Source organism: Copadichromis virginalis, linkage group LG10 (genome assembly GCF_057382275.1).
Source record: "Copadichromis virginalis isolate Kocher_CV1m ecotype Utaka linkage group LG10, C_Virginalis_male_GT1.1, whole genome shotgun sequence".
NCBI classification, from domain to species: Eukaryota; Metazoa; Chordata; class Actinopteri; order Cichliformes; family Cichlidae; genus Copadichromis; species Copadichromis virginalis.
The window spans coordinates 28,371,285-28,394,605 of NC_140627.1; the positions used below are offsets into that span (position 1 = coordinate 28,371,285).

Genomic DNA, 23,321 nt, shown 5'->3' on the forward strand with positions numbered 1-23,321 from the left:
ACATGTCCAAACCATCTGAGCCTTGCATCTCTAACTTTATCTGTAAACTGCTCGATCTGAGCTGTCCGTCTGATGTACTCATTCCTAATCTTGTCCATTCTGATTGCTCTTCAGCTCTGCCACCTCCAGCTTGGCCTATCATCTGTTTGTCAGTGCCACCATCTCCAAACCATACACCATAGTCACCTTCTGTCCTTCTGTCACAAATCACCCCTGACACTCACCTTCGCTGCACTCTCTTCTTCACCTCTCTTGTGCACTATCTGTCCCTTTGGCTGGTTCATCGCGGATGTTTAAATCTTTCCATCTTCTTAACACGTTTCAGCTCTATTCATAATCATCCCAACCAGCTGCACATCCTTTCCAACTCAATCTCTCTGTAACCAGTCGATACAAGTACTTTTCTTCTTCAAGTCCAGAATCAGATATGACTAATCACAAGCTTTTTTTGGTCTTTGCCTCCTCTCTCCCAGCTGTAGACCTAACCTCCCAGTAATCCTGTCTACCTTCTTAATCCACCTGACTATCCCACTTTTTCTTTGCTAACCTCTTCCTCTGGATATTTCTTGAACTTTCACATTCTACCGCCAAGTCTGTTTGTCCTATTTCCTCTGTAATAGGACAAACACTCTCTTGGCGTATCATTCTTCCTTCTTCAACTTCCACCATTTAATCTTTGCCTCCATCTTCACTCATTTCCTCTTCTTGATGTCCAAAGTCATCCTGCAGACAATCAAGTCTCTCCAATTGCACCTTCTGCATGTATTCACCTTCATCGACCTTTCTACATCACCCTATGTTGCTCCCTCTTCTTGAAGCATGTGTTCACCGCAGCCATTTCCATCTTTTGAAAAATCCACTACCATCTGTCCTTTCATATTGTCCTCCATTGCACCGACACAAGACCTCCTCATCACCTCTGTCCCCTTCCCCCACATGTCCATTAAAGTCTGCTCCAATCACCACTCTCTCTTACTCCAGAAATCCTCTTTCTCTTCTAACTAACATCCATGAGTGAAAAATGCTGTGGTAAGAACAAGGTTTATTGGCATATCTAAGAGAACAAAGAGCCACTTTCACGCTGCAGGAACTTCTATATTGTTCTAATAACTGCAGGAGATAGTCCCCCGTCTTTTTTATGTGTCTGGACTGCAGCAACTGGGGACCAGTGTAGTTCTTAGAAACTGTCTCTTTTAGCTTCTACTACAGAGGTAGATTTCCAAGATAAGAGAAACCTCGAGTGACACAGATGTACTGCATTTGGTCATAAGCAGACTCCTGAAATGAACACTGCCCCCCTTCCACGCCATTACTCCATTCACACTCTAATTATTATTATCATCTGCTACTACAGCATCTAATTTGTAAAGATCTACCTGCAATATTTACACAAAGAACTTCAACTCATTTTATTTCATTTTCTTCTTTGCAGCTTATTTATTGCATCTTTTCATTCTTGCACTTTTATTTTATTAAAATTGAATTATTTGATTTTATTTCTCGTTTCGTGTGGAAGACTGGAAAAAGAGGCTGAACAAATCATCACGACAGTAGGTGATGTTGCATCACAGGCCACTGCTCAGCTATTGTAACACCTCCATTATTACAAAGCCTGCAATTCCAGTATTTCAGAAGCTTCTCATTATTTTGGTGCGAAGGACAGAACAGCGCAAACACTAAACAGAAAACAAGCTTAGAAGATGTTTAGCTCTCAGCAGATCTCTCCTGTGGGTGGATCTGTAGTTTATTGTGAAAGTAGCTAATGTGGTTGTAAACCGAAAGTAACTTTGTATCTGTAATTACCTGAATTTGGAAAGAGTAATGGTTTAATGAGTTATAGATAAATGTAATGCAATTATAGTAATGTGTTGCATTGTAATAAATTACCCTCCAACACTCATCCTGTTTTTTAATCGCTGTAGCTCCAATGAGATCCCTTAGGTTTGCACATCCAGCCACAAATCTAATGCAGGTCATATTCAAAGCTTACCTCCTTCGTGAAGACAATACTTCTTCAATTCTCTGGGGGTTAAAATCATTTGGATATGGTTGCAGTACTTAAAAACTCTGTCTGCTTTATTAAATGTTGATGCATTTGGTGATGAAATAGGTTCATGGCTTTTCCTCTCTGTGTTTGCACAGTTGTCTGAGATGATCTGTATATCATCAGCTTTCAGGACTGTCTTGCTTTTACTTTGAAGCAGCACTTGTTGCTTCATATTTCTACCCAACCTCTCATTTTTTTCCCTCAAGGACTCACTTATGTTTGATTGCAAGTTGTTTCTGTAGTCCGATAACTTGTAACGCTGTCAAGCAAAGCACCTTTGTGCAGTATATCTAAGATTTTCATTTACTGGAAAGAACTCATTTTCAGTGTATGTGAATGTAATGATTTTCTGGTGAGGGGAGCAGATTCACCGATTTCAAAGGAAAGTTCGCTGAGATCAACTGATGATGCATTTAAAAAGGTTTTCTGTTAGATGAGAAACACATTAATGTACAGCATGCTCACAAGCTGGCACAGAATCCACGAAAACATCTCCAATGTGTGATTAAGCTGTCAGAGTGAGAGGTGTTTATTTTCATCACCCACCTCGGTCTGTGTCGTACAGGAAGACGAACTTGTTCCAGTCGTAGTGGTCGAGGAGGGACAGGAGGGCCCCACGGATCGACGGCCGGAGCTGCAGGGTGAACTGGCTCTCGCCCTCGGTGGGGAAACTCGGCGTGATGAGGGAGATGTGCAGCGCGCTGCAGAAGGACGTCAACGTGTGGACCGAACGCTTGTCGTACAGGCCGAAGATGGCGAAGACACCGCGGGAGTACTGGGAGCAGACTGCGGAAGGAAACAAGAACATAAAAATTAATTGGTACCATAAATTTGAAGTAGCTTGAGGTAATGGGAATTGAGAGAAAAAAAAATAACATGTCAAGGTTTTATATAGTGAAAAAAGAAGTGAAATGAAGTTTAAGTTCTTTTCAGGCCTTTAGTTATACTGAATATTGTCAAGAAGTCGCCAACTAATGATTTATTTTTATATTGTTATGATAACATATACACAAGTAGTGACAGTTTTCTTTTTCTTCTGGAAATACCAAGTGCACAGTTGGTAATTCTCTTTGGGTTTGGGACCCTTTTCACATTGTTTACAGCCATAGACTGTATATAAAAGATAGCTGCAGCCACTTGACATCACCATTTTGGTTACTTGTGTGTTTGCCGTGAGCCAGAAGTATCCAACTATGGTTTTTCAAATGCTAAGTTAGCAAAATGCATCCATAAACAGTCCGGGTACACACACAGATAAATCCTAATTTATTGGTAACATAATAAAAGACTTTCAGTCACAAAACTGGAACAGAAACTGCTTAGACCCTTAAAAATGCTTTACCAATGCAAAGGGAGTGAAGGGACTTTTATAAGCATTCAAAGTAGAAAGCATTAAATTCAAGCCTTAACAAAGCTTAATCAGACGAGCAGGGGCGGGGTTATTATTTTAAAAAAAAGGAAAGGCATTTAGTATTACTGGGGTCGGCCTGCATTCAGCTTCATCATCCCTCTGGGTTCCCTGTTAGCTTTGTGTTAGCATGCTGTCTGTGCAGATTTTCGCAAAGAGCCGAAGTTGTGTTGCTTTTGTTTTACCCTGGATGCAGTTTGAACTTTACCATCACATTCTTGACCTTTTGTGCAATAAAAGGAATCTTTTATTCTCCACTCCTGAACAGCTGTAGGACCGCTCCACCACTTTCCTCCTCCCAGATACAAACTGAAATCAGCTGATTGTACCACACGTGCGTTTTTCTTTCCATCTACCTGGAGCGCAGGTAACTGATGAACCTTTGGAACGTGAGTAACAATATAATTGTAACTGCTGAATTTAGCACTGTAAAGTGTGGTTACACTGAAAGGAGTTTCACCCAAAACTGCAGGTGAGTTTAAAAAAGATTCACCCATGAAGTGGAAAATGAGCCACAGAGACTAAAACCAGCATTTGTGACAATCTGTAAAGATGATTATTTCTGATCTAAGGAACATTATAACACAGGAGTCTATAATAACTTTATTAATAATAACTTTTTTATACAGCACACACACTTACAAAAGGCCAACAGCTGTTATATGGTCTCAGTGGCTCTGCTATATATGCAGGAGCTCGGTCATGTGGGGCTTTATATGTATAAAAGTTTTAAATGTCATGTCTTTCTCCCTCACCCCCAATCAGTAACAGGAGGTGGCTGCTGGTTTTGCCCGTTTCTTCTCTGTAAAAGGGAGTTTTTCCTTCCCACTTTTGCCAGGTGCCTACTCATAGGTTGTGGGGTTGTAGGGTCTTTATTTTATGATACTAAGCACCCAGAGGTGACTGCTGCATCCTGGACGAGTTACAGATGGGCTAAGGAAGACTAATAAATGTAAAAAGTGAGTTACAAACATCAATATGGAGGAAAATAAAGTGTGTCTACAGGGACTGACTTTCTTTTGTACTGAGCATCAAGTGCTCACAAAAGGAACTTTAGTTTTTGATACTTTTTCACTGGCTTTTGTTTTTAACCCAGAGCCCAGAGCTTCCTCAGACCCTGGATCTGTTTCACACGAGGGGAGAAAACTAGGGCAACTCAAACACAATGCATTGATGAACTAGTTTTTTGAAATATATTTTTCTCACAACAAATATCAAGTGTACAACAAAGGATTTTGTCACGCTGTGTATCAGTTCATTTTTCCTTTATTCGGCACATTCGTCACTATGATAACTTCATTATTTAGCAGCATAAAAACAACATGCAATGAGGGCTCATCTCCAGAGAAACACATCTTAAATCATTCAAGTCCCACGCTCACAGGAAGCGATATTTTACAAGAACCGAGCGCTTAATATGAGCAGTGATAGCCATCGCATTTAACTAAGACCTCGCTGCTTTGAATGACAATTGATCGGTGGGAAATGTGGTGCAAAAATCACCACGGCAATAAGCGCTTAGCACCATGACTGGCGACAAAATAACAAACCATTATCCCGCTGATTACCACTTTAAATCCTTTCAAGAGAGCCACTGAATGCAGCAAACAGAGATCAAAACCAAACACGTCCGTTTCCTCTGATGCTTTCATCTAAAAAGGCTGTTCCCGTCTCCCATTTAAACAGCAAAACAACAGTACCAACAACTAAATCACTCCCCTTGCTGTTGTTTAGATATATTCTAGAGGACATATTCCCCATTAACAAAACACATCATGCTCATGCTGCTCTGCTTTCATGGCATAAAAGCAGCACCAACTGAACCTGCGTCTGTTGTGTTTATTGGTCAGACTTTGAATTAAATGGAACGCCTGCATTTGCATACACAAGCTGTGCTATACACACATATACACAATGTGTCCTGCTTGAGGAAATCTTCTCATTATAGAAAGGTTTGGCTGTCTACTAGAGCTGTACTATAATTGCCCACTTTCTGCACACACGGAACAACAACAGAGAGTAAAGATAATGAGCGTCCTCTGCCAGTTTCCGGGCGCGAGGAGAATCAGAGTGAGTGGCGAACTGAAGGAAGAGCTCAAGATGTTCCCGTTGTTAAAGGAAAACTGGGGGTGGGGAAGTAAACAAGAGAGCTGCTTTACTGACTAACTCATTGTTTCTATGCAGAGAGTGCAGTGCGCTGCTGTTGAGACAGAGGGGGAGAGAGAGTGTGCATATTTCTAATCTTCCTCCCTCAGTGAAACAAACAAGGCGGCAGTAAAAAAACTAAAAGGAAAGTCACTCTTCTTCTACACACAATTATAGTCCACAGAGGTGCTGGGAACTATACTACCAGGGGGAAAAACAGTCAAGACTGTACAGTAGTTCGCCTTCAGGGATTTCAGCCAGAATGACTTTAGGAAATAGTCAGGTGAGGCCATATTCAGAGTGACAGTTTACACTGGAAGCAGCTTGTGGGATAACTGGGCCGTTCACTCAGGAAACTGGAGTTTGTAGCGTTTCTCAGTCTTTTCAAACTTAGCTGACTCGTTTCCAGAGGGAATTTGTTAGATTTAGGCAGCTAAAACCACTACTTAGCCCTAGTCATGAAAGCCTCGGCCTAGGAAAAATGTTCCTCGACCGTTTGGTGGCGTTAAATGGTTGGAACTACCACAGCTGCAAACACAGGCCAAACTGCTCAAAGAGTGGAACTGTGAGGAGTGCCATGCAGGCTTTTAAGTTTCACTACTACTCGATGGTTAGTTGGCCATTGTTTGCAGACGAATCGGGAACTTCCATGCAAACTATAGATGACTGCGACAATCTGCTAGCAATCAATGTTTTGCAACCAACTTGACCCTGCGATAGCCAGCAACCTGTCAGGAAATACACATTTATCCCTAGTGACTGGAGATTGGAGCCACGTTGGAAGGTCTTGAAGGCAAAATGTATTTTTGTGTGAGCACGTAGAGGGATGCATTAAGACAAACGGTGGGTGAGTTAGGGTTAGTGTTTTCCATGTAATTTTGAGAATCAGACACTTAATTTCCTGCATTCTGGAGAGCTTTAAATAATTATTCTCAACTTTTCTAAATGAAAATGATCATTGTTGTGTCAACATCCAAGTGATTTCCAGCATTTAGTGTGGCATGTTGATACAGTCACTCCAATCACCTCATACAGTAGGTGCAGCCAGCCTCACTAGGTTTGAACCTTGGACTTAACGTGCTGCGGCAGTGCAAACGCACTGACAAGATTGCATGTTCCTTTCTCAAGGCATAAAACAAAGGGGGGAGTTGATATTTACATAGTAAAAAAAAATCTCTTATATCTTTGAAATGAACTGACTGTGCCTTTGTTTAGAAAACAACACAACTTCTGTTTTTCACTCTTAAAAGTAACCACACCTGTGAACACTGCTGGGGCTTGCGTACACATAGCTTTTGCTCTGTTTAGTAAATGTGGATATATATGATCAGCCTGAGTCTGCAGTGGTTTCCTCCCTCAGCCTAAAGACTGCACGTTAGGTTCTCTGGTGATTCTAAACAACCGTAGGCCTGAATGTGAGTGTCCCTGTGTTTGGTCTGTGATGGACTGGAGGCCTGTCGCCCCGTGTCAGCTGGGATAGGGCTTGGCCTCGCTGTGACCCTCGGTTGGATAAGACTTTTAAAAAATTGACGAATGGATAGCTGGAGACATCAGAGTGTAGCTCATTCAGTTGTTCCCGCCTGGCGTCAGGGTACTTTTGTATCTTTTCTTTGTGGAGGTAACCCCTCGCTTCACTTTATGATAAATATACGTTAAGGCCCTTTGGACTTTGGTAAGTTTCAACAAGATTTATGCTTACTGTGCACAGTCCTCTAAGAGAAAGAGTGAGTGGGCAAATTCATGTTTTCTAAATATTAGAGAGGACATGTCCCCTGTGTCCTGTCCTGCCCCCACCCCCAAATCCATGTCTATGCCTTAAGGCACCCCACATGATGTAACTTCACTGTTAAAGTTTGCTTTTCCCTGAGTCATGACTGACTCATTTAAAATCAGTTTCGGTGTTGGGCGGGAGGGCTAAATTATTTTATCTCCACAGATTCAGAGAACTGCACTTGGCCAAATGAAACCCAAGCCTTTCAGTATTTTTGCAGTAAAATATTCTCTTAAAGTAACTTCAATTTTGCACTGTTAATGAAAAGAAGGAAGGGGCTTTCAGCATATGCAACAGTAATGCTACTTTACAGGCCGTCTGAAGTTCTAGTTGAATGTGCAGACAGGTTCGGGAATGCAGCTTTCCGTCGTTAGATTAGGAGGCCTGTGTCCGACCAATTTAGCCTCCAAGCCTATGAGCGGGCAGAATGGTGTATGTTTTTGATTGACAGCTGAGCCAGCAGGAGCGCTGACATCAAAACAAACCTGTACTGCAAAGTAAGCACTCAAGCCAAGAACAGATGGCTCATTTTTAGAGATGGTGCAAAAGAAAAAAGACCACAGAGCTGAAATTATGGATGCTTCTATTTTTCGTTTTTTTTTTTTTTAGCTGATCAGCTTTACTGACACTCAGCTCAGTTTGACCTCTGAGGATATTTATTTAATGTTTAACCAACCAAAAAGCCAAAACAAAAATGAACCATAGATTAAATATGTAGAAAGAGAGGTAAGAGCTGCGGGAGGAGGGTTGTCTTCTTTTAATTTGAGGGTTGTTTTGTGTTTGTTTGTTTGCCTTAACCTGAAATCTTCCTAAGCTATCTTCAAGGTTTGCTTTTCAAAGCTATTAGCATTTCCTTCAGCCAACAAAAGCTCAGGTTTCGGATCATTTTTATGTATTTAGAGAAGATCTAAACATTGGAGGGGAAAAGAAAGAATAATTACATTTTACATAGCCTGATTGCAGCAATGTATCACAGTGCCAAATATCTCCACTTATGGCCACAAATGGTCCTTTAAGACCACACAGTTATTAACACCTACTGTGTGTCTCCACATTGAAGGATGGGGGCAAACAGGGAGAGAGGGAGAGAGTCCACTCAACCAAGAAAGGAGTGCAGAGGTTGGAAAATCCACACAGCCCACTGATGTCCCCTCCAGGGATAGGATGACATCAGCGCACGCAGAGATACACAAGCACACACACACGCACACACTTCACTGAATCCTGAATATATGTCAGCCCGCACCCACGCTGTGCATGGCGAGCTGCTGTTACGCAGAAACACCAGATTGAATAACAACACATTAGTATGTATGTAAGTAAAGCTGCTGAAATTAAAACCGTCTCGGTCTCCAATTACTGCCTGTTTTCATTAGAGTTCAAACAAAACTAACAGTATTACCACTGAAATGCTACTATCACATACAGTACATGGACTACGTAAATACTGAACTCAAATCCTTTTGTTTTATGTTTAACACATTTGTGGGCAAAGATTTGTGTCCCTGTTGACTGAATATTAAAGCTACAGGACAAAAAGACAGAATTCAATTCAATTTGATTTTGTTTACATGTCACCAAATCACAATAACGGCTGCCTTAAGGCACTTTATGTTGTAAGGTAAAGACTGCAATAAAACAGAGAAAACCTGAACAATCAGATGACGCACTATAAGAAAGCATTTGCATTAACAGGACCATGCTCAGGAAGGAGCAGCCATCTTCCACGACTTCAGCATTAAGACTGTTTTAAATGCTTGTTTTCTACTCTTGGTTCTGTATAAGATCAGTGAAGGTTGATTTCCTTCATATAGTTATCTCAGGCACAGGCCTAGCAACAATGGTTGCTAGGGAAAACTGTATATTATAAAGGCTGGGGAGTTGTTGATCCCGATGTGAAACCAATCGGCCAAACGATGTATAGCATTCGCCTCCTCCCTGCAATTAGCACATTTTAAAAGTTGCAACTTTTATTTTGAAGGTCAACAGTCTAAGTCTCCCTATTTGCACCTAGCTCTTTGATTGTTGGAAACCAATTATCAACCACTCAGGGAATTCACTTTTCCCTAGCATTTTTTGTTGCCAGGGTGTTGCTGACCAGTCTGTAGGTTTCTGTGTCTAAGGCCTAAGATACACAGCACCACCCCTCTGCTATTTAAAACTTCTGTTTACACTCAGGAGCCAATAATAAGAAAGTTAGCTTGTTTTCTTAGGGTTAGGGGTTAGGGTTAGGGGTTAGGGTTAGATATCATCATTTATTTGTTAATTTATTGATTGTCTTTTGTACTATTAACCTAAACCTATTTCCCTGTTTTAGTGGAGTAGAAGTAAAACCAGAAATAATGTCCTCTCTACCCTATTAAAGGAAAACTCTTCCAGGCACAAATCATTTTTAAAATCATCATCAAAAACATCAACGGAAGGCTCAAAAATCCCAAAGCAGCTGCCCGTTTGGCAGTCTTTCAGACGTGCTACCTCTGATGCTGAAATATTCCACACGGTTTCTCACTATACATCCTGGCCAACTGTGAGAATAACAAAGCACTTCCTTTTATTATTTTTTCCCTTTATTATTCCCATTCACTTAGAATCTGCCAACGGGATCACCGTGTCCAGGGAAGCTCTGGCAGAGTGGAGGGCACAATATGGGTGTATGCCACATGCCACATGGCAAATAATGAGAATCATTCATTTCATTAAAGAAGATTGCCTCCACACTGAACATGGAATCAATCAAAACCACAAACAGATAGAAGCCTGGCCTACGCCTGCTCATCCACTGGGATCTCTACTATCTGTAGTGTGAGGATTCTGGATTTCTGGCAAAAAAAAAAAAAAAAAAAAGCCTGTATGATAACAAACATTCAGATAGTTTGTGCATTACCATGGAAGTGTCTCATTGGCCTGAAAGTCAACCAAAGTTGAAGAACTACTGCTGGCCAGACAAAGAGCAAGCAGTCCTGCTGGAGTCACTCTGGGATCGCATTAAGAGATAAAGCTGAGAGAGCATAAACCCACAAAAGAACTGAGGCAAGTTTTCTGAGTTGCTTGGAAGAAACTACATGCATCACCATGAAAAACTGTAGGAACCTATAACAGAGTTGGTTTTATTTTAAAAGTAAAGATATAGCAACTTTACTGCACTCTGACGTTAACCTATAAATAACACTGCCTCAGTTTTCTTTTCGTCTTTCTTTTAGTACTCCCGCAACGTACTCTGCAGAAGCACATCCTCTGAAGAATGAGATACCCGTGTTTTATGTGTTTAACTAGCACAGCCTGGAACAGACCACCATGCTTCATTTACAACCTTTAATACTGTTACTGATTTTCTAAACAATGTTAAAGTCTGAAGTAATTGAGATTATGAGCCCGAAAAACAATAAAAATCTCAGGCTCCATCTGCACTAAATGACTTCTGAATGCTTGCTTTCTGACAGGTTTTTCTAAACCTGGCTCTGTATGATGTCAGTCTCAGATGTTGCCCTCTCAAGCATACAACTCTGTCTAAAATGACCTCTCAGGCACACACATGAGGCAACGAATAAAACATACGGAGCTGGAAACGAGTGTTATGTAGAGCCATTATGTAGAGCTCAGTATTTTTATATCATAAATAGATTAAATAACTTCTTCGAACTGCAACTCAAGGAACTGTACCATGTCTTTAGGATTCTTTAGCCCACTGGTTTCATTTTAAGGCTTTTGGGTGCTCTCCTCAAAGTCCAAACTCCACCCTCACAGACATATGTATCGCATCAAAACAAAGCCAACAAGAGGGTGTAGACTGGACTTACATTCATTGTCAGATTGGGATACATATAAAAAACATAACAATTGGGAGATAGACACCTTTATATTTAATATTCTGGTTAAACGTTTGCTTTTTCATAAAGCTTATAGTTAAACTTGGATCAGGTGACTCTGAACCATCCTGTGCTTTAGGCTCAGGCTGCTGAGGGACTTCCCATGATGAACAGAGCACTTGTTCTAATGCTGCATACCATTTAATTTTGTCTTCTTCCTCTGTGTCCCCATACTGTCCTTTCATTTCTTCTCCTTCCTCTTACACCCCAGCAAGTTGCAACAGATGGCTGCCCCTCCTCCCCAAGCCTGGTTCTGCTGGACGTCTCTTCCTGTTCAAAGTGAGTTCTTCCTCCTCACTGTCGCCAAGTGATCCTTTTGTGTGTGTTTATTGGGTTTTTCTCTCTAATATTGGTCTTCACTTTACCATATAAAGCCCCCTCAGACAACTGTAGTTCTGAAATATTCCCATAGAGATAAAACTCAATTGAACTGAGCTGCCTGCTAATACAAACTCTATAAACTAATAAAAATCAGCAGTGTGTTTACAGGATGTTCAGCTGCCCCCAGGTGGCCAAAAAGATTCATTATTAAATTGTTTTTAATATCAGCATGCTCATGCATGCAGTTTGCACATTTGGTCAATCATTAGGGCACTGATTGTGTCCTGATGATTGATGATATTCCCAGGCCACAGTAGGTAGCCAAATACTCCTTACACAATGAGATGATAATGACAGATCCACCAGACCCCTGGCTGAATCTACAGGTCTGATCATCCTTGGACTTTAGACTGATGACCTGACCTGATTTTTCCATTTGGCAAGTCCCTGGGTGGGCTAATGGGTACATTAATCTTTAATTTCTACGGCATATAGGAGGTATAATGCCAAGTGAATCTGCTCACACAGGATCAAAGTAAGCAAGTTAATGGAGTTACACACTGCCATCTTGTACTTCGTGCTCCTTAAGTCCAATTAAGCATTTCCAGCTTCTCTCTAATTTATTATTACATCATACAAAACAAGTAAATTAAGGGGCAGTTATACCATTTGGCTCCCTTTTTGTGGCATTCCTAACTTCTGAAAAGCTGCAACAAAATGTGACTATTTTAAAGCACCTGAAACACACACAGAAAAAAGAATTTAATTTCACAAAAATGTCAAAAGGACTTGTACTCTGTCTGCGATGTGACAATTCTCGTGTGTTTTTGAGACACTCAGAGCAGGCTTGCTGCAGCGCAAAGACATCACAGAGGCCAATAGTAGCAATCCATCAGAGTCAGGCTGCATCAAACTGATTGCTCTATATGACCCAGTAGTGATGTGACAGCAGTAGTACTGACAGTGAGGGGGCGGCCGCTAGTGACAGGCCGGCCTCCCGGACTGGTCCATTTAGTCCCACACCAGCAGTGACCCTGAAACAGCATCCGCTGGCCTCACACTCCACTGCACAAACAGGTCAGAGTACACCCACACACACATATATACACACACATTCAGTGCAGCTCAGTCTGATCAATGGGCCAGACCTTCTGCGTGTGACACACTAACTGAGTGATGCACCAGAAGCTCTCCCGTCATTTTACATAACACTCATCTGAATTTAACTTATATCATCGCTTCTAGCTGAAGTGCATCCTCTGTAGGAATCATCTCAAACTAACCTCATCCAGCAGAGATGAGCAAAAGGCCTACTCACTACCGCTTTCCCAGTCTGCTCCTATCGACTGGCAGGACGCCGGGACGGTAAAACTGCTTTGTCATCAGTGCTCTGTGTAAATCAGTGGACGGCTGAATATGGTCTACTGCCATGGACACACTTTCCCCTTGGTCCCGCAGGTGTCAGGCCCCACTCGCAGCACAGGGCCGTTTGATGATGACTGCCTCCGACCTCTGGCCCATCAATATATCGATCGCAGCTCCACAGAACAAACCTCCATTATTTACCACTTGTGCCAGAGCAAAAACATCCGAGGCTTGGGAGTCAATTTACTGAATATTAATGAAAAGGTGCATTTTTCCCCACATTTCTGACCAATGAGTCACAATTCTGCATGTATTTTTACATACAGCGTCAATGACATTCGTAGGTAACAATTTGTTTTAATGTTATTTTAATATGCATTAGTTAATAAGTAGTAAGGTGCTTGTAAATGTGTGACTAAATCATTGTTAAATCTATACTAACCTTTCTTTAGTTGCAATCTATATCCTTAACACTGGGGTACAGATGCAGTTTTTACCAAACATTACTTCATCCTTTTTTTAAACCAGCAGTGGACCCATTTTACAGGCGCTCTTTAAATGACCGTAGCTCAGTTACCATTTGTGCTAGGGACAAAATTCAAACAGTCTCGGAAAGAAGAGAAGAAAAGCTTTATGGGGATACTTAGTGTATAACAATGCCACAAAGCAATCACAAGGTACTGCTGTCTGAACCATGTCTGCTTCACATTCCCGTAACCCCTGAACCATTTTGGGCCAGAAAGAGGATTCAAATGGTTCCTGGAAGGTGAGAATTCTGTAATTTTACAGCCAAAATTACTAAATAAGTCCAGGGGGCTGAATGATACTTTGGTGATAAAGGGGTAAAAAGGGGGAAATAGTGCATTTTTAGGCTGTGGATTGATACAGATTTTATTCTCATATGAATACTGACAGAAGAAGCACGGTGCATGAGAGGTTTTGTCTAAACTGAGTAAAGTTTTAGGAGGAAGATGTCAAATTCTCTATGCTCATTGTCTTCTCATAGGATTGATTGTTTTAATTTATTTCAATTGAATTGTATTTAACACCAAACAGGAACCGCTCGTAAACAAGACCCCGAGATATTTAAACTCCTCCACTTGGGGCAGGGTCTCGTCCCTGACCCGGAGTGGGCACTCCAACCTTTTCTGGCTGGTTGATGCGGACGCTGTACCGGTCTGTTGTGGTAAAGAGAGAGCTGAGCGTAAAAGCGAAGCGAAGCTACCGGTCGATCTACGCCCCTACCCTCACCTATGGTCATGAGCTGTGGGTAGTGACCGAAAGAACAAGATCGCGAATACAAGCGGCGGAAATGAGCTTCCTCCGAAGGGTGGCTGGCTTCTCCCTTAGAGATAGGGTGAGAAGTTCGGCCATTCGGGAGGGGCTCAGAGTAGAGCTGCTCCTCCACATCGAAAGGAGCCAGCTGAGGTGGTTCGGGCATCTGACAAGGATGCCCCGGGGCAAACCCAGGACACGCTGGAGAGATTGGCCTGGGAACGCCTTGGTGTTCCCCTGGATAAGCTGGAGGAGGTGGCTGGGGAGAGGGAGGTCTGGGCTTCTCTGCTTGGGCTGCTGCCCCCGCGACCTGGCCCCGGATAAGCGAAGAAAATGGAAGGATGGAGGGACCAAACAGGAGCTTTGTGTTGTAAGATAAAGAATATAATACAGAGAAAACATAAAAAAAAATCACTTGACGACAGTGGAAAGGGGAAAACTTAAACCTCCAGAAGAACAAGGCTCAGCGAGCAGCACTCTTTCCTGTGGAGGAGCGCCAGAGAAAAATAATAACTTATTATCAAAGGCAGCGTAGTCACTGAGGTGACAAACAGTGAGTGGAAAAAATTTAATTACTGTGATTATGCTACAGTTTCGTGTGCATTTAGTGTCATTTTAGACACATTTACAACACTTTCCCCTGATTTTTCTCCCACTTTTCTGATTTTTCACCATCAGGAGTTGACCAAAGTGACACTGACACCAACTTTCCAAAGTTACAAGTAATCAAAACATTATTTTGCAACAGCAGCGTTTCAAGTAATTCTCCAAGGGATCATCATCTCTTAAAGATGTTCGATTGTAGGAAGACATCTTCATCATCTCACCAAGAAGCCAGCAGCACCATGAGCGGAGGTCTTTTATGAAAGAGGACAGAAAGAAACGCCTTTGTGTCTGTAATAGTTTCAACGAGGTAAAAAAAAAATAAAAATCAATACAGGCTATGTCTGAGCGGTCCAGATGAAAAGAAACCATCACTATCTGAACGACCGTACACAGCGCTCACGCTGGGCAGGCAGCCATTTTGAAAGGAATCACAGCAGCGCGCAATCCGGCAATCCGTCTCACACAGTTCAATACCTCTCCTAACACAAATACTGTCAGACACAATACAGTGACTTCATTAAAGCCCGCATTACATTTATTTAAGGGTTCAATGGCATGGCGGAACAAGTAACTTTTATGCCAGCTAACAAGTCAAAGTGAATACTACTGCAGCTGACCCTCAAGAGTTAAACCCTTAATTAGACATGAATTACTGCAGTTATATTAAGTCTCCCCTCCACTTAGCACGTGGTGAGTAATTCAGATTTTAGATCATGCTGAACTTAAATGCCCACACCATGACCAGCAATCCCATCAGCCGTGGCTTTGTTTTTGCCCTGATTACCATTACACAATGTTGTATGCTGCAGATAAATACAGGATAGTCTTTCAGCACTTTATAGCAAAGCACTAAAGATGACATAACACAGCGTCAGAGGGAAACTTTCACAGGGTTTTTCTTGCATAAATGTGAATAAACCCTACATTTACATTCTTAGCATTTCTCAAAAACACAGCAACTCTCGCATGTAACAGAGAATGATAAAAATGCAGTACAGTTGAACTTGCCACCTCAAAAGCACACTGCTGCCTCCTTTCATTGCCTGTGTGTGCGCACGTGTGTCAGCTTTAATAAGGTGCGCCTGCGTGCATTCAACTGCACATTGCATGCGTGTATGTATGCATGCGTGCACGACTTTCCTTTGACATCATACACAATCATGCGCAGAGAGACCCACTAGACAGCAGCGCTGTGCATCCCACTGACAGACCACGTCTCATGGCACACTCACATGCTTAAATGTACGCAGGAACACATGCATGCACGCACTCTCTGCTTGACTTTGTCTCCCACCATGCCCTGGGTTAAAGAGTGGTGGTGGTGGTTGTGGTGCTGGGTAGGAGGGGAGATGAAGCTCTGCACATCATTTACACACTCCTCTTCCTTCTACCCCCTCGGTGCACTCTCTCATTTTCCTTTCACCCTGTCATAAAACCAGGCAGCCTGGGATTGAATGCTAAGAGAATTAAAGGAAGCAACTATGGTGCGTGTCAACCAGAGCTTTTTTAATATGAAATACCTTCAAACCTTCTCATTATCCTGTGAAAAAAACAACTTCTGTTTTTTTGGCCCTATCAAAAAGGACAAACCGCTGAAATTCAAACAAAACAAACCCAGAGAACAGCAAGTAAACAACCAGCTAAACATATTTATGGATGTCTGTGTGGAATTTATTCAGAGAGCATCATTACAACCTTGCAGGAAACAAACGTAATCGAATAAACTGCATCCAATCCATCAGATCTGAAGCTGTAAGCTCTACATACTGGCAAAGAGTTAGCGTGTATTGGTGACATGCAGAAAAATGCACAATCACAATCTGAACTGCAGCTAAACAATTACATTAAACGTATACTCCTGCCAGTGGACTCCTACGTCCTATGTTGTTGCCCCTGTGGGAAAACAGATGGGTAAAATACAACTACAGTGGTGAGTCAGCCATATAAAGTGCATCAGCACAGCAACTGCATACACTATATATCAGCATGTTAAATTTCTACATTAATTTTTTTTAAAAAAACAACAACAAATATAACAGTTAGTAATGAAGCAGAGATCCTCGGAGGGATTGCCAAGAGGCACAAAACGCTCCAAAGTGTGAATAATGCAAGCACCGAGGGATGAGTGAACTAAACTCCTCGTAAATCCTTTACCACTTAGCATCAATAAAACATGAGCTAACTGGGGGGGAAAGAGAGGCAGAGATGGAGAGCAAGAGAGGGAGAGTTACAGGAAGATGATGGATAATAGCCAATCAAGGTGCTCCTATGGAAGAATGTCAGTGAAATAAAAACATTTGCAGGAATTTCACCAAAGGCATTTTTTATTCTCCACATATAAGACCTGACCTGAAATATTTGTTTGATTCATTACTTTCATGAGTAAATCACAGTATCAGACACATACGTCTTAAGATGCACAGAAAATTGCCGCATCTGATTCCAGGTAACTGGGTTCCTGGAATCAGACGGATTCCTTAAATTGTTTCTGGGATTTTTCTCTTTTTAAAAATGACAGAGATTCCTTCCAAAAATTCTTGGACTGAGTAGAAACGATCACATGTTCTCTGGACAAAGTAGTCTGGGAGGAATGGGAGTAGAGCACGGCCAAACCATCCATCCTTGTCCTTAACCATTGATCCAACTTGATTGGGATGAAGACTTTAACAGCTGCAGGGTAAATCTGGGACAGGTCAGGTATAATTATAGGGCTAACATAGAGAGACAGACCACCTCACTCTCTCAGATAGACAACCTCCTGCCAATTTAAAATCTGATCCACCTGATCCAACAAGTGAGTGTTTAGAAAGCCAGAAGAAACCAACAGAGTCACAAGGAGAACTCCTCAAAGAAGGACCACAGACCAGGAGGTTCGAACACGGTACTTCCTGTGAGGCATTAGTATTAACCACTTCACCACCGATGGTGAGTGGTGAAAAACATTTAATGTAGCAAAGTTAAAGAAAATTAAGTTTTACAGCTACTGATTTCACTCATCCTCCCACACACAAAAATAATGTTATTTATGCTATGAAACATAGAACAAACCGTTTAAGCATTTTAGTTTAAATTCTTATTCATTACACAATACCACTTAAGGCTTGCATCTGTTCAGTCCTAAATTTACTCTGTGGCATGCCAACGACCCCATCACATAATGCCTGAGTCATAAAGTAATATCTTGAGCCACAAGAACAACAAGGAGTCGTGCAACAGATGGTGAAGCTCCCACAGCGCCCTGACCTCAGCATCATGAAGGCAGTCTGGGATTATAGGGAGGGAAAAAAAGACAGATGAAGTTTAAAACAAAGAAGAAATATGACAAGTTCTCCAAGACAGTTGGAACAACCAACCTGTAAAGTACTTTGAGAAACTGTGAGAAGTGGATATGTTTAAAGGCAAAGTTGCTCAAACCAAGAAAAGATGTGATTCCACTTTTACTTTTTAGCTGCAATTTAGCTCCCATGTAAGTTTAATCTCCCTTTGGTTTGTTTATGATCCTCTCAGATCATCATAGCCCAAATAATTCAAGCAGCACGCCCTTTTATCACTCCCTTTGAAATCAAGACGGCACTCATGCACAGTTAGAAGGCAGTCTGGCAGTACTCAGTATTTATATGGTAGGATTTTTCTTCTGAACAGTTTTTAACCGAAGCTTCGGATTGGTCTGATTGATTCTGATTAAGGATTTTAAACCCTTCAGACTGCGGCTGACGCTATTTTGCTTTTAGCTACAAGTTTGTCAGCCTCCAGTTTTCCTCCATTTGCTTCCACTTTTAAAAACATTAAACATAAGTAATCATGGATAAGAGAAAGGATGGTGTTGAACACTGTGAATCTTTAATTTCCTGCAGATGTAAATTAATTAGGTATTTAGGTAGGTAGGTAGGTCCAGGTATTTAAAAAACAACAACTCCTCATCAGAGGACAGTTTGAGAGACAGATGGCTGTCAAATATTGACAAAGTGTGAAAAACTGACTATTATATACTGAGCCCTGAGCTGGTGTCACTCTAAGACACGAATGAATATCTTAAGTTGGACTCTCCCTCATGAATACACACTGTACTGCAACCTTCAGCTGCAGCAAATCTGTTTCTTAAAGCTCGATTAAAAACAAACTCTATGAACTAAATGAACTTTATGTGCACAATTAGCGTTTTCCCACTCCTCTCCATTGGCGCTAACCTGGTGGAAAAAAAAAAAATCACCAAGTGGCTGCCTCACATTAAAAGCCACCCTCTGTTTCCCTGGTTCAGTGACTTTAATGGGAATTAGAAGCAGTAGGAAATGTTGGATTTACATTTGCAATAACTTAATACATCTCTGACTCAGCTGTACGAGTGGAAAGTGGATAACGTTAATGAAATAAAATGACGAGCAGTGATGCTAAATTTTAGCCTGCGTCGTTTCCTGCAAAGGCAATCTAAAGCCTACAGTACCACATGTAATCAAAATTATATAACTATAGATTCAAAATGCACCCATTTTCATTCCAACCTAGAAACTGGAGCTGAACTTTCCGGGTCCAAATTGTAAGGGCAGCCCTTCCTATGTCCTGGCCACCTTCAAGGAGCTGCCAATAACAACTCAGATGTATTGGAAGCAAAACATTTACCACATTTAAGGTTGAGAAAGGGTTTATTTCATCATTTATTTCTATCGTTTAAGTTCTGAACTCATCTCTGACTTAAAATGTGAATTTAAATTTTTTTTTAAATGTAAACACAGTGAAGTCTAAAAATAACAGGATTGAGAAAGTATAAGAACCCCAGTTTAACTGGTGAAATTCTTATGAATTTCCTGCACATTTTATTTGTCTTTGAAACTGAGAAAACACTGAAATGTGTCCCCTTAAAATTGAAAGAAAGTCTGGTTTTGTTGTGTGGAAACAACTTTTTATGAAATAGGGTTGAGAGCTGCCCTTCTCCCTTTCTGTTTGAGGTACACTGCTACTGGAGGTTTCTTCTCATTAACTCTTTACAAACTACAAAAAAAGTATTTCTAGTTCCAACATAATGTGAAAGTGTCCCTTTTATCAGAGTACGAGAGGCTTTTGTTTAAAAGTGAGAAATAGATTTTTTTTTCTTCCTGCACAGTCTAACACTTTCAACTTGAAAGCTGACCTAATAATATTCATGTGTGAGATTTTTTTTCCACACTAACTTTTACAGTTTTCACAATAAAACAATTTCCAGACATTTTTGCATCCCAGCTCTCCTTTCTCTGATCAGTTTGTCCCCCCCCAAAAATGGAGCTTCCGCAATTGGTCAACTACGGAAGAGGATTAGGGCCACTGGAAAAAAAACAAAACAATTCTGACTTTAATCTCAGAATTCTGACTTTTTTTTTTTATGAGAAAAAAGTCAGAATTCTGAGATTAAAGTCAGAATTCTGACTTTTTTCTCAGAATTCTGACTTTTTTTTTTTTATGAAAAAAAAGTCAGAATTCTGAGATTAAAGTCAGAATTCTGACTTTTTTCTCAGAATTCTGACTTTTTTCTCAGAATTCTGACTTTAAAGTCAGAATTCGCAGACAGCCCTGGACCAATTTAACCCCTCTTGATTTATACATTTCATTAGTTCTTCTTTTCCTGTCTCATAACCTCCTACAGAGAAAATGACTGCACGAGGCAAGGTGTTCTGACTTTAAAGTCAGAATTCTGACTTTTTTTTTTCCAGTGGCCCTAATCCTCTTCCGTAGTCAACTGTATGAAATTACCATAATAAACCAAACATCACTGCCAAGAACTGTTTACCTGTTTTCATTTGAACCACTAGCACAAACAGTGGAAGAATTAATAATAATGGATTACATTTATATAGCGCCTTTCGAGACCCTCAAAGCGCTTTACAATTCCACTATTCATTCACTCTCACATTCACACACTGGTGGAGGCAATCTACAGTTGTAGCCACAGCTGCCCTGGGACAGACTGCCATATCGCGCCATCGGCCCCTCTGACCAACACCAGTAGGTGGTAGGTGAAGTCTCTTCCCCAAGCCGACCAAGACAGACAGAGCAGGGGATCGAACCGGCAACCTTCCAAGATGAGCTTCCCAACCCCCTGAGCCACGGTCGCCTTACGCTAATGTATAGATAGATTGGCTGGACTGGTGATGGCATGTCTGGCCTTGTATCGTAGCACTTACCTACTTAATCTCAAGCAGTCAATGTCTTGTTAAATATTTAATGAAAACCAACGTGTGATATATGTTGTCTAAGCAGAATAGACGAATTTACAATCACATTCATGTAAGAAAAAGAGGCCTCATGACAGTTTTTGGTCTCTTTTCCTCTCTAACTTGTTACCAGTAAAGCCATGCCATCTGATTTCACAGTAAAAAGAGAAACCTTATTGAAAGGTTCAACACTTTATCTACTCTACCGCTGTAATTTGCCTAGAGTTATTAGCCCTAATGGTATGAGGAAAAAGAGAAAAAGGGGGGGAAAAAAAAGTCATTTTTTAAATTATTAAGATATCTGTCACTAAAAATATTTATCCGTGTTGAAGATGAATGTAGTGAGGCTGGACGTTCCCAGGTGACTTTAAAGAGTAATTGTTTCTGGCTCAGCCGCAGACAGCCCTGGACCAATTTAACCCCTCTTGATTTATACATTTCATTAGTTCTTCTTTTCCTGTCTCATAACCTCCTACAGAGAAAATGACTGCACGAGGCAAGGTGTTCCTTATTTACAGCCTTCTTGCCCGAAGACGTCCACCCTACCTTCTTGTTTCTTCACAAGCTTCAAAATGATTGTGGTTTTAAATATAACGCCTATCAGCCTAAATAGGTCCAACGCTCACGTGAAGCTGGAAGCCACACAGTCCAGTGAACACTCAGTGAGACATGCATAACTGCCCACATGGGAGCGTGTCAGCGAGAAGACCAATAAGCTGCAGTATGGCTCCTCTCTTGATCAGCGGTGCTGCTGCTGTATAATTGTACCGACTGAGTTACAGCAGCTGTCAGACATTTCTTCGCTCCACGGGAAATTTGGCCATTATACTCAAGCGGTTCGTCTAGTACAGACATCACCTGTGTCACCACACAGCTGCTGTACAGTCCAGTGCACGGGAGGGGGGACTCTGTATACGCAGTGGTATCACAAACATACGATCAAAGATGAAGAACAGGTTGGGATTACCATGTAATTCGATCATTATTGTCGTGTTTCTTTGATAATCAATTCTAGCACCACTGTGCAATACCAATTCTATGTGCAATAGTTCAACTGTATATACATAACACTATTTATACCAATTCCATGTGCAATAACTTAAATGTATATACATAACACTATTTATTACATATTACTTACGGCTTGTATATTGTACATTTTATATATATGTGTGTTTTTCCCTATGTTAATACTGTTCATATGTACATAGCGCTGCAGAACTGTACCCCCCACCAGCATGTTTACACTGAGTAGGAGATGCTCTGTATCTCATTGTACAACTGTATAGTGACAATAAAGGCATTCTATTCTATTCTAATAAGTTTGGTAATGCATGACCTTTTGTTCAGTTACTGACAGCTGACCTTATTCATTTAACACGTGCATGCTGTCATAATGTAGTATGTAATATAACTATTCATGTGCTAAGTATGTTCCAAACACATTTATCTTTACTTCAGTGCTTCTGTGTCACTAATGTAAAAGTAAAGCAAGCCTACACCAGTGATTCCCACAGATCCCGATTATGCTGGTGGTGTTGTGCACGCTCATATGTCTGCATGTGTACAATGTGCACAAACTTTGTCTTTAATTTTTAAAATATTACATCGATAAGTTTCTACTTTTGAAGGAAATATAAAAACATGCCTTCCCCGGTACTCGTGATATCAAGCCGCTGTTTATTGTCTCCAGTGTTGGGCAAGTTACTTTGAAAAAGTAATTAATTATAGTTACTAGTTACTTCTTCAAAAAAGTAACTGAGTTGGTAACTGAGTTACAAGATTCTAAAAGTAATTAATTACTTGAAAAGTAACTATGGTGTTACTTTAAAAAAAATGTTTAACCCTCTGGGGTCCAGGGTATAATTGGCCATTTTAACCACTTTTGATGTTTCCTCTACATTTCACCTTTAAAAACTATTTACTTTGCCTTGTTTAGTATCATCCTGTTCAGCACAACCTCACGTGTCTGAATTTACAGTTATGTTTTCATTTTGACATACTGTACTAACACAATTGATCTAAAATCAGACAAAAAACTTAAAATTAGAGTAGAAAAAGTTATATTTTTTACTGTAACAACCACAAACATGTTTAATGAATCATATTTCATAACTTTAAATGCAAATATAAATTGTCAATTTTAAAATTATATGCACAAGTTTTGCAAACAACAAAGTTATGTGCAGCCATTTACCTTTTACCCCTTTTTTAAATAACCATTTCAAACTATTTACAGAACAATCAGCTGTTCTGCATTCAATAAGATGCCACACAAATTATTTGTGCCACTCCAAAAAAGTAATTTCTGTCCACTATAAAGGAGAACATCACA

At 40.8% G+C, this 23,321-nt stretch overlaps 1 protein-coding gene across 4 annotated transcripts in view; it reads right to left on the reverse strand.

Annotated features, from left to right (window-relative positions):
* The window catches only part of LOC146700728 (glutamate receptor 4), a 157,649-nt gene that overhangs the window by 81,783 nt on the left and 52,545 nt on the right, over positions 1-23,321 (reverse strand). For all 4 annotated transcript variants that reach the window (XR_014922600.1, XR_014922599.1, XM_085470954.1 and 1 more), the window contains exon 3: positions 2,594-2,833. Coding sequence is in view for 2 of the 4 variants with exons in the window: in XM_085470954.1 (XP_085327080.1) it covers positions 2,594-2,833 (240 nt within the window). In the remaining 2 variants the exon portion in view is untranslated. The remainder of the gene's footprint in view (positions 1-2,593; positions 2,834-23,321) is intronic.